This window comes from Ischnura elegans, chromosome 1, assembly GCF_921293095.1.
Source record: "Ischnura elegans chromosome 1, ioIscEleg1.1, whole genome shotgun sequence".
Lineage (NCBI taxonomy): Eukaryota > Metazoa > Arthropoda > Insecta > Odonata > Coenagrionidae > Ischnura > Ischnura elegans.
In genome coordinates, this window is record NC_060246.1 from 71235375 (window position 1) to 71250582 (window position 15208).

A 15208-nucleotide genomic window follows, 5' to 3' on the forward strand; every position below is an offset into this window, starting at 1 on the left:
CATTCTCAATCAGTGTACCAAAAATTATAGTGAGTGAATTAGTTTGACAAATTGCGGGAAAGTCTTTACCCTTCTTGCATGTGTGCTACTACTTTACTCTGTGCTCGGGAATATTTATGAAATTAAACGCTTTCATGTTCTGAGGCATTGTAAGTATCCATTATCAATCTCAATTTGCAAATTGCTCAGAACTTGTGAACATTACATTTCTCGAATTCATTCCCGACTAATGGCCGATTTCGTTGGTTTTTATGTCACTGGCGTTGCTGTTTCCTTCATCTATTATGGGCAATATACCGCTCAAGGTTGGTCTTTATAATTTTTTTAAACAAATATTGGATTTTGTACCATATCAGTGGAAGATCAATCCGTAGGCTGCTAGTGTTCTCATCTCATAACGTACGGAGTCATTTACAATATATTTGGCCGAGTCTATTCTTATGGTTTCGATCAGATCCCAAATCATATTATATCGTTACAAATAATTGACGGATTCACGAATATTTTGATATAGCACGTTGTTCTTTATGCGATAAAAGAATAACTATAGAATTCCGTGGTACTTGGAAAGTGTCAATAAAAAACTTCGACTCAAGTCCAAGATTAACATGTGAGATAGTTGCAAGATAACCTATGATTGGTGATTATGTGGCGATATTTGCCTGAGAAGTTAGTTTACTATGGAACAATTATACATGCCACAATGCCTCATCCGTTGGTAAGGCATGACATTAATTTCTTGTTATCATTTTTGAGAATCGATGTTATAAAATAGATTCTTTATTGGATTATTCATGCAATTTTCTGCTAAAAAAGAAATGGTTCAATAGATCGCCGACATGTACACTGTATTGTTTCTAGAAGGCAGTTCGCTTCCGGAAGTTCTAGTCGCTCTTGGTCATTCACCCCGCGTGGGTTTGGAAAATTGGGAGCCATCCAATTGTGTTGGTAATTTTCAGTGATAAAATAATATTTTTGAATGGCGAATAAGAGAGAATCGTTTAAGAGATGCCCACCTACTGAAATACGTTCAGTGTTGCCTGTCTAATGGGAGCACTAAGCTCGATTAAGTCACGGGCGCATTAGAAAGTCCTCCCAGGCGTTTACTGTTGACAGTTCGGCATGAAGTGATCTTTACATTCACTTTCTTCCACATTTCATGAGTGCACATTCTTTGCTATTGCTTAAGAAATATAGACCGTGTGTTTTTGCCTCAGTGGATTAGATTGACAAATTGCGGAAAAGTCTTTACTTTTTATGCATGCGCGCGAATTATTGTGGAGGATGCATGGAAACGCTACACGGGAAATGAATACGCATAATGAAAACTTAGTAAAAAATAGGATTTCCACGGTTAGGCACACCAATGCTTGAAATTAGAGTTATCTGTGAAAAGCAAAAAATGTCTGTTTTGTTTGCGTTCCATGCCTTGTATTGTGAGACCTTGCAAAACATAATTTTTGGCTATTTATCTTCCTTAGATTTATAAATACTTCATAATTATAACATTCATTTATTCACGTCATGCAAGTGCTATCCATCTCTAATTAATAGTTCAAACATCAAGCGCCAAGTTGTTTGAGAGATTATAACTTGTGCTTGTGAGTGCTTTATTTGTTTGAAACTTGTTTCTAATACTATCCCTGCCTTGCATGGCTTCATTATTTCACGGAGAATCCGTTTTCCCATTAACGTTACCTGGCTGACTGTGATGATTTACCATTCTCTCAATCTTTTTCTAGCTCCTAATATTTATCTATAAGAATCACGACATATCTATGATAATTACTAAACCACTTTGCCCCTGATTCTATATTTTTATTTTTTCATCAAATAGTTTTCACTGAAACATTGAATTATTTCAAGTGATATATTCGTTTCAGTGGATTCGTTATATTCGCAATGTTTCGTTGCGTACGGAGGTCCTAAGGGAAGAATGCATAATTTGTATTTGATACGCCTACTACGTCGAAAGCCGCTCACAGCCAAGTTCCGGCGTAGTGGTCATTCTATTTAAAAATTAGTAGGTCACCAAGATATTCATCTTGCTTTTAACGGTGGCGCAACTCTCCCAAAGGCACCGGGAAGTTATTGTCTGAGATTTTACTCTGTAATTGTATCAGTTCCTTTCCGTAGTAATTTAAGTGGTCAAAGAGTGAGAGTTGTGTGGGACATTGTTGGTCGAAATTCGCTGTGACTGGCATCTTTTTTACAGCTAGAAGGGCAATCCGATATTTTTCATCAAACATGCATTGTTCATGTTTCTTAATTGATGGAGTGGAGGATGCTCGACAACCAGTCCTCTATATTCAGATTCGAATTATGTTGCTAAATATACCCATTAAGCACACAGTAATGACAATCAAAATAAAATGTAAGAAGATGATAATATTTCTGAGAGTTTCAAATCTTACCCAATATATCCACCAAAATATTTTCGCAGGATACATTCAGTTTCCACCACATGGTTTTGAATCTTATGATAATTTTTTTCGTATTCACAATTATTGAATACCTTACATTTATTAGTTTGGGTACGTACGTCCCAGAAAATGCGACTAGGTTTTTGAACTTGCAACATTCCATCACAGCATTATGGGTTGAATTATAGTTAATGGTATTTTATACTAATTATAACTCTCCCCTTGCGCTACAAAATGTAGTTGTGTTAATCTAGTTCCCAACCGACGATCTGCAGGACAAATGAGAAAGTTGCTAATTGAAGGGATTTTTAGAAGCGATTTGCGTTGAACAGGATAGGGTAAATATGAGTCTTAGATCATTCAAAATGAACTCTAAAAATGGTTGCTCTCCAATAGTCTTTGCCATATAGTGAAAGGCGCGTTACTGAAGAATTTATAAAACGTTAGTGGGTGGGGATGAAAGTACTCCATATATGAGTTATTTTCAGACTGACAATGTGAGTGGTCCTGGACCATTGGTTGCATAATGTAATTAGTAACCGAGTAATAGTAACTACAGTAATCTGTAGAAGTCTGGTGACCACAAGTGACCACGGTAACCTGTAGAAATTGGGGAGCTATTCCATCATCATCAACAATCATCACATGGGAGTACCCAGCGAGGGGCAGGGGAGGGGGCAGCTGCCCCCCTAAGAAGCAAACATTGCAAATGTCTTTAAGGAAAATAATATTTTTTCAAGCAAATAATTTTAAAAACTAATAAAGAGCTGTTACAGTTTCCTTAAAACGTTGATTTCATTCACCATTTCCATGCTTAAATCTTACCTACAACTTGAACAACCATGGCTTGACCCCACTAGTTTTGATCCTGGGTACGCCCTTGAATCATCAAATTTCCAATTGGAGGGTAAAACGGCGGAAAATTTTGGAAAATGTTGTATGGAGAATTTATTTTGACGCTGATATCCACTCAATTGTCCTAAATTATGTAATTATTTTGTTTTGCGTCCTGTATCGCCTTCTCTATGTATTTCATCAGAGGCCGTTTGCCTGCCGTTTCTTCCTCCTATTCCATTTTCATACTTCCTTTCATTCCATTTTCATCTGACCATTTTGTCTCATAATTGGGAGTTATCCCAACCATGCCAAAACAGGTGGAGGGGTAGGAGATTTTCCACGCATTTAATTTATCACTGAAGAGAGTGGATTTAAGAGTTCTCGAACTATGTTTTTTCTCTCTAATCATACGCAACAATGTCATTAGATCGACACAGGTCTCACCATCTTCTTAAGAGTATCATTTGATTAAACCATGTATAACTATATTGACAGTGGTAATTATTATTGTTTGCAAAGTTTTTTACGTAGTAACGCTATCTCTGTCCTTGAAAATTATGGAAGTTCCCATGTTACCTAGTATTTATTGGTTACTTTTTCTGATCCATTATTATTTCTGATTGAGATATCTGGTCCATTATGGATGCGTATCGTCCCCAAAAAGGGAGAAGGTAAGGGGCGATCCCTGTCTTTATCTCAGGGAAGTCTTATACCGCCAGGTTTGGTGCTTTGATTGTTGGGTTTAAAATTTCCAAATGGAGGATAAAACGACGGAAAATATTGGAAAATAATTCAATTTGATTGTTGTGATGGCGGGAAAGGCGAGAATCTTCTCAGCTACCCAGTGATAAATAATGAAATCTTGAAACAGAATTATGACCGTTGATTATGAAAAAATCTATCGTTAGTGCTCCTATTACTATTTGTATGACTGGTGGATCACTGATAATTCTTTTGGGTGTAAACTCATGTGTAATCGTTGCCTTCTATTTCACTGCGTCCGTCGGATGGGACGTTAAGCCGTGGTCCCCTTGGCGCCATTCGTTAAGAGCAGGCTAATGCCGACGCCAGGTTTCTCTCCACCCTCCTTCAATTGTTCATATTATTGAGGAATATTTTTTTTACATGAGGGTATTTTTCACTGAGTAAAAAGGCATTTTATCAACTACTATGACCAGGGGCGCAGCCAGGAATTAGGGCTGGGGGGAGGGGTTTAGGTGCAACTAATACAGGGGTGTGTGGAGGTATGGAATACCCACCAGGATAAGCGGTAGGTGTGAGATTAATAAATTGCGGAATTTGAAGATAAACGGTTCAAAATGGTGAGTTTTACGGCTTTCTGAGGGATATTTTATTTATCCTTACACTATTATATTAGTAATATCTATAAAATTAAGTAAAATGGGTTAAACTTCAATATTTCTCTGAGCTCTTGGGGAGGGGGGGGGGGGTTTAGCCCCAAACCCCCCCCCCTCGCTGCGCCACTGACTATGACAGCAATTACACAATACATTTACTACGCAATCATGCTTCGTTTCATCTTCGTAAATTCGCGGAGGGATAGGAAAAAAATAGCTGAGAAAAAAACAAGCCATGCAATATTTATTTTTGAAAGAATGTCTGCCATTGCATTTCCACACCTTTCTTTTTATTCTTACTCATCCATGAATTTAAAGAGAAAGTGTCTTACTTAGCATAAAAGCGAGCAATTACAACTAAGTTTTCTACTGGCGCGCCATTGTTATCCTTACGATTGCTACATTTTCATTTTAAGTCCTTTAACTGAAGGGAAATTTCTGAGTTGGAAATAAGGGGGTATTTTAAATGAATGTCTTGCTGCGATGACTTTGATCAAGGAAGACGAGCTTTTGACTGAGTGCACCCGATACTTCCTCGGACGGAGAGTATCCAGTTCAATGAACTCGTTGCGCGCCAGGCTCCTGTCTACTTTTGAAATGCGGATGAAAATTGAGTTAAAAGTATCTCCATCGAAAAGGTATTCACCCTGTGATTGTGTTTCCTTCATAGTTCTTTCTGTTACTTACTTGTCTGCATTAATGCCGGAGTATTTTTATCTACATCTAACTTGTCGTTACTTAACATAATTACTCGTCTAAATGACAACGTGCGATAATGATAATTAAAGATAAATGTCACGGAAAGGGAGAACTCGATGATTATCCAGCGATGGCTGAAAAAATGGCCTTTCCACTCGATCACTTTCCGCAATGGCTCCAGGGATGAGAATCCCATCCATTTTTCCATTACTTGACTCGTCCTTTTTTCCGTCGCTGAAACTATTGTTGATATCGTCTTTCAGCCAATCAGAACGCACGGCCGCTAACGGTGATTGGGTGATTGTAACGTCAGGCTTGCGTTTTTATGCAATGATAGTTTTAAATACGGAAAGCGATACGACGGAATGACCGTGTGATTCAGAAAATAATTGGTAATTACTTTTTTGATCCCTGAAAAGCTATCGCTGGGGTTATCACTTTGAGGGACGGAAGATATGATCGTATGATCCAGGATTTAGCTATGAGTTTGAGATAAAATGTTAAGGTAACACAGAATTTCTAAAATTCGGTGTGTTGTCGATCGATCTTTCATTATCGGACTCACTAGCATTTTCCACTTTAAGGCCCAGTTTCACCAACACGGATAATATTCTCTATTATCTCAGTTTTCAAAAACTCGGTTAAAATCATTATCTCAGAAATGTGAGGGCCGTGTTTCACCAACGAAGTTTTATCCTAGTTTTCAAAAACCGAGATAATCAGAATAAATGATTTGGCTTGTACGTTTTTCATAACTCTGACGTGGGAAAAACAAATGACGGTAAGCAACCGTATGACATGGAATCAGCTTTAATAAGCCGGTAAGTGTACAATCAAGTACAGAGTGATAAAATGAACAGCAACAGTATTAATATAGACAATGAGAGTTCGAAAAGCTCAAATATTAAGTTTTCGTGTAAGGATTTATTAATTTGCCTTACGAAATACCACGCACGGGTAGTAAAAAATAAATAAAAAACAAATAGGGGAACCGCGTTTAGCAAGAGCAAGGAATGCGAGAAAATTGCGGTAAAAAAACTTGTAAGCACCTTTGTTTAATGCATCGTTATTTAAAAATGAAAATTTTTGATTTACCGAGACTCCCACATATAAACAAACACAGTTCTTGGTTATTTTGTGCTACAATAATTAATTACGTCTCACATTGGTAAAATTGCTATTTCGAAGATAACGATGCTGTTACATAGGTATTAATTCAGGAAGAGGACAGAGATAAAAGATTTTTGTACATATATGTAAGAAAATTCAAAGAAAGGCTTATGACATTTATGAATACGAACATATTTTGGCAAGAGTTGTCGGAAATATTGGCTCAAGGGGAGCATAGGCATGGGAAAGCTCAAGTTTAAGAGAAAGAAACGTGAAATTTCTTTGACAAGGGGAGATCACGTACCCCATTATGATGATAAAAAATTTTCCTCATGTCTATGCTTGCTACAATTAAAATTATTCATATACTTGTCGCCGTATGATCAAAACGAAGACGAAAAAAAAAGCTATGCAAAAGTTTCCACGGCGAAGGATCGAACCCTGGTCCCCTGAGTGAGAGTCGCCGACGGTACCACTACACCAACTACCCGAGATATGAGTTACCGCGCTATTTTAGCATTATAAATCATTATTGAATAAGGCTTGTTAAAAGTACCGCATGAAAATTAATTAATTACAGCCAAACAAAGGCCCATTCATTAGAATCACCACCAGTTTATACATGTGTTCGCCATTCCGAATGCTATAAAATATACGGCATTGGAAACCTCCACTTCCCCTTGTTAGTAAAATTCGTCTTCTTCAATGAGAGCGAGAACTGCCTTTGCAGTTTCATATGCCATTTTGGGATGAGTAAATAAATGTACTTTACCATATATATTAAAATAATCTGCACGCTCATTTATCCATAATGAACGTGGTCTCCGAATAGAATGTCGATATTCTTCATCGCTGTCATTCGTATTTTCCGAGAGCTGATGAAGCTGCATGCGCGCCATGCCATCTGCCCTCAGATTAACTCGGATAATAAGCTTTGAACTGCGGAATATCGTCAGTAAAAGTATAAACCGAGATAACAGCGCAAAACCGAGTTAATGCATCTGGTGAAACACGATTGTTGTAATATCTCGGTTTTTGAGAATATTATCCGAGTTAATTCAATTATCCTCGTTGGTGAAACTGGCCCTAAAGGACGCATATCTCCCCCTCGGCTGGGCGTATCTCGTCATTGTTTGGTGACGCATTACTCATTTCCAAACTTACACTATCATCTTGAAATCTCCAGGATAAGTTTTTGCCCTTTATTAACATTTTCCTGTACGTCAACTGTAGAGGAATGACTCTTAATCTACCGAGAAAATATTTAAGTAAAACTTTCCAATTTGAGATTCAGGAAAATTTTACCCAGGTTGTACTAATTATAACCTGTACATTTTAAGATGGTAGTACACATTTTAAGCGAGAAATGTGTCTTCAAAAAAGACCTGTGGAGCGGGAGAATGCATCCTCTCAACTACCGCCTAGGGTTGTAAGCTCTTGATCCGTGATATGCCATATTCGAGTGAATTTTGAACATTCGAGGGAAGGGTACTAACTATGGGCCATTTGTTATCTTTAATTTAAAAAAATCGCGTCGCAACCGTGAAAGGGTGACATTTATGGAGGTTTCATCTGGATTTATAGATTTATTTCATGATGAGGAATTCCTATGTTGTATTTTTTCACTATCTGAAGCAATATTTTCTGCCTGATATATTTATAATACTCAGCCATCGAGCACTATGATTGCATGATGTTATTTTCCATACCTTATTACACTGAATTATAGCCAGCAGATCCAAATTTCATGCTTATAAAAGTTATAAGTGCTTTGATGCTTTTACGCTTTGATCAGTAATTCTTAGGACCAAAGGTGGTCCACATGGGCCATAGGAGTGGCCTGAGGGATAAAATACTAAATAATGATGGTAATAAATGTGATTAAAACGATGTTAGTTGAATATTATGAAAGGTATTCTACCGGTGAAGATTGATTTACATTAAGAATTTTTCAAATAACCATAGCCCGGCTCCCCTCCCTCATTGGAAATTACTCTCCAATTTACAATAAGGCCAATAGGGTCAACGTGGAATGAGATGCATTGAAATAAAATGCAGTCGCACTTTCCCACAATTAATAAAATGCATACGAGTAGGGGCGGATCCAGGACATTTCTTCTGGGGGGGGTGGGGGGGTGGGCACAATGGTCTAACAGGTCTTCTCACATTTGAGATTAAAAACAAAACACAACAATTACTCTAGAAAATATTCTCATTTTGATACGAAAGTTATTAACATTAAATTAAATGATTGAGGCTCCATAATACACAAATTAAAACGAATTTAATGATGACCGTATTGAAAATCTTGTATATTTTTAAGCGTCTGGAAGGGGGAGGGGGCATGCCCCCCCCTGAATCCGCCTACGCGTATGATGCGTTTCGGCTCACAGAGCAACCATCTGGTACCAAAAGATGGCTATTGTACCAGATGATGGCTCTGTGAACCGAAACAGGGTCGTACGCTTCAAAATAATTGTGGAAAAGTGCAACTACCTTTTATATCAATATTGAGTAAATCATGAGTCTTAAATGTAATTTTTTCTAAAAATTGTATTCCTGAATCAACTTTTATATCTAGTTGACTTGTACTGGTTAAGAACCTCTATCATATACAAATTTCTCGGTAAAAGGTGACTTAACGAATTCTGTTTGGGAAGTGAAGGAGGAGAAATCCTCGTTATATGCTAACTGAATTTTTAAAAGGAGTATTTTTTACTATTAATAAAGAGAGTAGCTCTAAAAATTTTTAGTTTGAATTTTTCATGACCACTCTCGCTCCTTATTTCGGCAACCTATACTGCCGTACTTCAAATACCACAAAAACTTAAATTATTAAACATGAACCGTTTAAGTATTGAATATAATGCAACGATTAAAAATCTTCTGAAATGGCTCTTGACAGGAACATTGGGAGTATTTTCGAATTCGACTCGTTCCCAGTCAGCATCATCACCTATTGAAATATCTTGGTGTGGCTTTCTACAACTACTGTGAGTCATAATGATTTCTAATTATGCCCCCTCGGTCAACATCACTCACATTATGATATCCGTCTATGAAAGCTGCATTTAACTCATGAACCAATTGAGAAAGGATTCTTCTATCAACACCACATGTGGAGAAAGTAGCCTTCTCCCTTACCAAGGTCATTGCTTTCTAAAGTCATGGTGGGTTACGAGAAGAAATAACACGGATAACGATGGGATTGGTCTCTTCGTGGAGAATATGTTGATATATCTAGATCAGTCATCAGTTACATGGCATTGATTGAGGTCAGGTAACCGCCTCCGCTTCGGTAATTTACGATCCTCACCATTTCAGTGTGGAAATAATGAAGACGGAGGATGTTTAGTGGTTGACATTTTCATAGATATATTTCATCTTTATCAGTTGCAAAATCTTATAGATCGCTTTATAGTACAATCTGAATTTATTTTTCCTCACAGTCTTTATGCGTCGCATAAGAGATGCACTGTGGTCAGTAATGATGGGGCAATAAATTTGCTTTGAACATGGGGCAATAGATGGTTCTCATCAAAACATCGCCTCATTGGTTGGACAAGATTGTATCTTTAGTCGGGTTAATTTCGAGAAAAATGAGTTTGACCTCACACTTATGTTTTATTAAAGACATAATTACATAAAATAGAAATCAATAGACAACTAGTTAATTAAAAATTGATGACCTCAGGGCTTAATTTGCGTAAATGTTGTTCATTCATGATGAATGAGCGAAGTTTTTATTTTCCTCAGAAATCAATATTGAAGTCGCTAAATGCGTTTCACCACACTTTGACATATTCATGTACCTAAATATGAAAATACACTTTGGTGAAAGGCGTGATGCTGTTTAAATTGAAATTTCTGTGGAAGTGCACAAACTGTGTTCTTTCGTCATGATTATTTCCTCAGTTTTCGGTTATATACAGTAAATAATTTTATTTGGATCACAGTACAAATAGAATTTTTGCCGCATGGCATCTTATGCGACCAAAATGTCATTTTAACCATTGCCAAACCAATTCAGCAAAATACATTCCTTTGGTGTTGACTCGATTTACTGTCGATTTATAGTCACAAATGGTGACCCGTTTGCCTAAAAAACCTAAGGTGGATACATACCCAACCAAGCTAGAAAAAAAAGACGGGATAAGTGCTTCGTATAATTAGTGGTAAGAGATAAAAAAAACTTAAAAATGGTTTGGTGAGGTGTGAGTGACGTGAATACATAACATCCGTGCAGACTGAATTCAATCCTAGCCGAAGGTGAAACGGAATAATAAAGTTGTAATATGAGTATGTAAGGTAATATATGCTTTTCAAGGTATAAATATCTTATGAATTTATTCCTTGAGAATATGCTTTCGAAATATTTGCTCTTTCTAGATCGAATTCGTATACCGATAATTTTTAATTGTCTTCCATATTCTGTGATTCTTACTTGCTATAAGGCTAAGTAATACCGGCCATACTTACCAATACATGCATGTATGACATAAAATCAATGACAATGCATGAAGTACAGTCTTCTTGGCCCTGGTACGCTAAAAACTGCATAATAGTAATTTGTAGTGCACATGGAGATGACTCTTTATCAATGTACTTTGTGCTACATGCGATTTAAGCTAGTGTTGACGATTGCAAAATGATATACCTATATTTCAAGACAACGAATCCGCCTTGGAGCTGCTATTTAATATTCCAGATGAGTTTTGGCTGGATTCACTGATTGCTGCTACTTTGCTTTTATTTATAAATATTCTGACTTCGAAGACAATGGAAAATTTGATTCTTACCTTTTATCAAGGCAAGTTTTTATAATGAAAGGTATTTTTTTACTAAGAGGCCTTACTTTACCAATGAAGGACTAAGAAACAGTTTTAATTAGGTCATATCGAACACCGTATTGAGACAATTGCGTCTAAAAAATGACATTAAAGAGCGTGATATATAATAGATTGCTCACTAAATTATTGGGCACCATTAAAAAATGTCTTTGGTTTTGCTTGCGCTTATAGTGTATTGTAGACGTTGTCTAGGGTGGAGAATTTCCAGTGGAGATGACTGTTGCATATTTTCAATTTTGCAGGATTTTGAATGATTTTCAATTTCACTGTTAATATTTAATATTGTTTGATAAAACTTCAGATGGTAGCATTTTTCATTTCCCAAGAGATCTTCGCATTCATTCCTCCCAGATATGGGATTTAGGGTTGAATTTTGTACATTAACGATATAAGTTTCACTTGTCCCTCTTCCGATCGTATTCTACCCATTGACTTACATCGCCCACACTAACCACGAATGCACTTATGAGTTGTGTGTACGAGGTATCCCCCCAGTGCACTTACCGGCAACTTAAACATCTCCTCCATCCTCGTTTCGGGGCTCTTCCCTCTTTTGGAGCGCATCAATATGTAGATGTGGTCCAGCTCGGGGCAGGACCTCAGCAGCTTCTCCACCAACACCTTGCCCATGAGCCCGGAACCTCCGGTGATGAAGATGCTCCTGCCCCGGTAGAAGTCGCCCACGCCGCATATCGTTTGCGCCGAGGCCTCGGCCATCTGCACCGGCTTCTTAGACGCCATATCCGTTATCGAGACTTACCACTTACAAAATTAAGTGTTCTGGAGCCCACACCCTCCGGTTTCCCACGCACAAGAAGTTCTCGTAACCCTATCCGGACTGTGAAGTATCGTGCTCTAGTGGTAGTTAAGTCGTGCCGACCTTTGGTTGGTCATCGGACGCGTCCTCTGCGCTTCCGCCGGGATCCTCCTCTCCTTTGCCGCCGCCGTGACCTATCAGGGAAGGGGTTCCCGCAGGTGCGTCGTACCGTCCGCCTCCCGGAGATACCAGCGGAGCACTGTGTCCGGCACCTCGGGCCTCCTCGCATTAATTCCCTTCGCCGAAGACAAGGCGCCGCCGACCGCCCCCCTCGCTTTTCCCGCTCGCTTTCCGCGCCGCTCTCGCGTGAGGCGGGGGAGAGTGCCTCCGGAGTTGGCGGGAAGGGTTAAGCCCGTTGGGATGGGGGGTTTGTTTTCCCCCTTCTGCGATATACGGCTAGACTCGAAGGCCTCAGCGGCTGAGACGTGGGGAAGGTTCGTGTCGTAAGAGGAGGTTGCGGTGCGGTGGAACTGGAGTGTAAGGAGAATGGCGTGAAAGAGTTGTGGTGTAAGGGGGGGTTGGATGGCTTCGAAGATTTTAACGCACCGCCCTCCCAAAAAGTGCTGTCTCATGCTCTGCATGGATGAGTGGTACTCAATGCTGTCACTTAAATAGAACCAGTGAAAATCGGTGGTCAAGCTTGGAAACAGTGGGCTATAAACGGAATTAGGTGGTAGCAGAGTGAAATGACTGATAGTTGAAAGTGGAACCTTTCGTCCGCATTAAAATACGCGAAGGCTTTCCAAAATAGTAAGTTCATTCAGGTTTCCAACTACTCACCGGCAGAGATGTCCAGGTATACAATTATGTATAAGTTACCCCTTTTCACTACTCATTAACAATCACATACCTCATTATCTTTCCTTTTCTCGTGCAGAGAAGACAACCTCCTGCTTACTTATTCGTGGGAACGCCCAGAGAGAAATTCGGTGCCTGAGTTAGCCTTGTTTTGACCGAAAGATCAAATGGAACCATATCTTAAAATCCCTTCCAGCGGACTTAGAGGAGTAAAAGCCGATTATAACGCGGTTCTAGAAAGACAGAATTTCTACCGGCGTTATCGGTAACCAGCGTTATTTTGGGAACTTATAGGGAAAAAAGAAAAAATCTCTTGAACTAAATTTTATCTCTAATTTATTTGATGATAACTTACATAGTGGTGTGCTTGCGTTGTTAGTAGCGCCGTTGCGTCGCTTGGGGATTCAAAATTTCTCAAGGGATGCCTTTCGCTAAACAATGAAAGCAGAGGGTTGAATAAAATTCGCGGACTTGGTGACATAAGATTATGTTACCAACCACGTTTATCGCTTGAAGATGCGGTGTTGCTATACCGGATAAGTTTCGCAAAAAAATTTAACAACCAAAGCAATCAAAATCATAATATTATGACCTCGGGGGACGAGGTGAGACCCGCGGTGTATCCGATACCGTGGTTTAGTGGGGAGCGTTATAAGCGGTTTTTATTTTATTGTTCTAGAATTTTTTCTGGCATCAACCCTAGGGTTTGGGAAACCTCTAAAAATCTTCACTCATCATCATAATTAGTCAACAGTCCTAAGATTGGTTTGACGCAGCTCTTTATTCCTCTCTCGTATTGGCTAGACTTTTTATTGCGACGAATTTATTCTCTTTTATATACTTTCTAGCCTGTCCAATGTAACTCATTCGGGGCCTTCCCTTGCCCTTCTTCCCTTCCACCTGTCCTTCTACGATTATTTCCATCAGGCCATCGTGTCTCATAATGTGGCCAACTAAGTTGTCCCGTCTTCTGCTTAATCTTCACTGCCGCAGGGATTTGAACAAGGGCCATCTGGGAAACTCCGTGCTATCAAACTTTTCCGATCCCCGGAGCCTCCTCTCCTTCTCTTTAAAATGATCATTCACGAGAGGTTCAAGCTTCCAGGCCAGAGATTAAATCGGAGAGAATAATTTGCCGTGAGCCATTGATATAAGTGATTTTTAATTTATTCGGCTAGTTACCAGGGCAACATTTTTCGCGAAATCATCTCTCCTACTCGTCCTCTTTCTCTTTAGGAACGTATCTCAAGGCTGTCTTGCGACAAAAATATTCTCATAGAGTCCTCTTATTTCATTTTAATGGAAATAAATCGTAATTAAGGGGTAGTATCTTTTCAATAGAGAGGAAAATGCGTTGCTCCGTCTTGAACATGCGTCAAAGACGTCCCGCCGAGGATAGAGACGAGTTTCATATTTTGTCGATTTTCTGGTGAAAACATTGACCCATTCCTTGTTTTCTGCCTCGTCAAAGTATGACCATTTTTTATTTTAATTGGAAAAATGCTTGCGATGAAAAGGGAAAGTTGGAGAGAATTTCGTAAAAATCAAATTTTTCCTTGATGTTCTCTGATCATATTTTTGGAAACGCGGCCTAAGGTGTTGCATCAATTGTCCAAGACATCGAAATTAACGAATTGAAGTCATGCTTTATTTAACATACTGAAATGCACATTAATTAGTTTAAAGTATACCGGGACTAGCCGCGGTGATAACTTTTACGGGAGTCACCCGCAATGCTTTCGCACGATTGCACATTAATTTCCTAGTTATCGACAAATTATTGCCATTGATTATATTTAATTATGACAGTAGACAGTATGCCATGACAGTAGTTAGCAGATAGAAGCTATCTTTTAGGTTTCAATATCCTGTAAATACAAATTGTTTTTAGCTCTTTTCAAATGGAGTGAATAGGGTAGTTTCCTATTATTTTTTTATTGCTTTAATCGAAAGATTATTACTCCTGGAGTGCGTATTTTACGCTTTTAGATTTTTAAATGACAACATCTATTTTTCGCGATTAAATGAAAAGTGAAAATTTTCAAGCGCGCGAAAACGCGACGCTTAGGTATGAATGCCGGGAAATATCTCCGTACGTCGTATTTCTGGTTCCCCCTCCCGCCCGGTGAGGTGACCTTGAGGCGAGGCTTAGCGCTGATACGTCGCAGGATGCTAGCGGATAGCTGAGTACCTTGCTGGATGGTAGCGCTTGACTTAAAAAAGGTTTATTAATACCTTATCAAACGAAGAAAACTTTCCGAACTTAGCCAGTTTTAATAGGTGATTATTAAGACATGTTTCCCTGAGCTCTGTGCC

At 38.7% G+C, this 15208-nt stretch overlaps 1 protein-coding gene across 1 annotated transcript in view; it reads right to left on the minus strand.

Annotated features, from left to right (window-relative positions):
- LOC124163046 (putative fatty acyl-CoA reductase CG5065) overlaps nucleotides 1-12452 on the minus strand; it is a 34434-nt gene extending 21982 nt beyond the window's left edge. Inside the window, exon 1 of the mRNA XM_046539831.1 lies at nucleotides 11782-12452. Coding sequence (XP_046395787.1) covers nucleotides 11782-12018 — 237 coding nt within the window. The 5' untranslated portion in view covers nucleotides 12019-12452. The remainder of the gene's footprint in view (nucleotides 1-11781) is intronic.
- Nucleotides 12453-15208: the final 2756 nt, after the last annotated feature.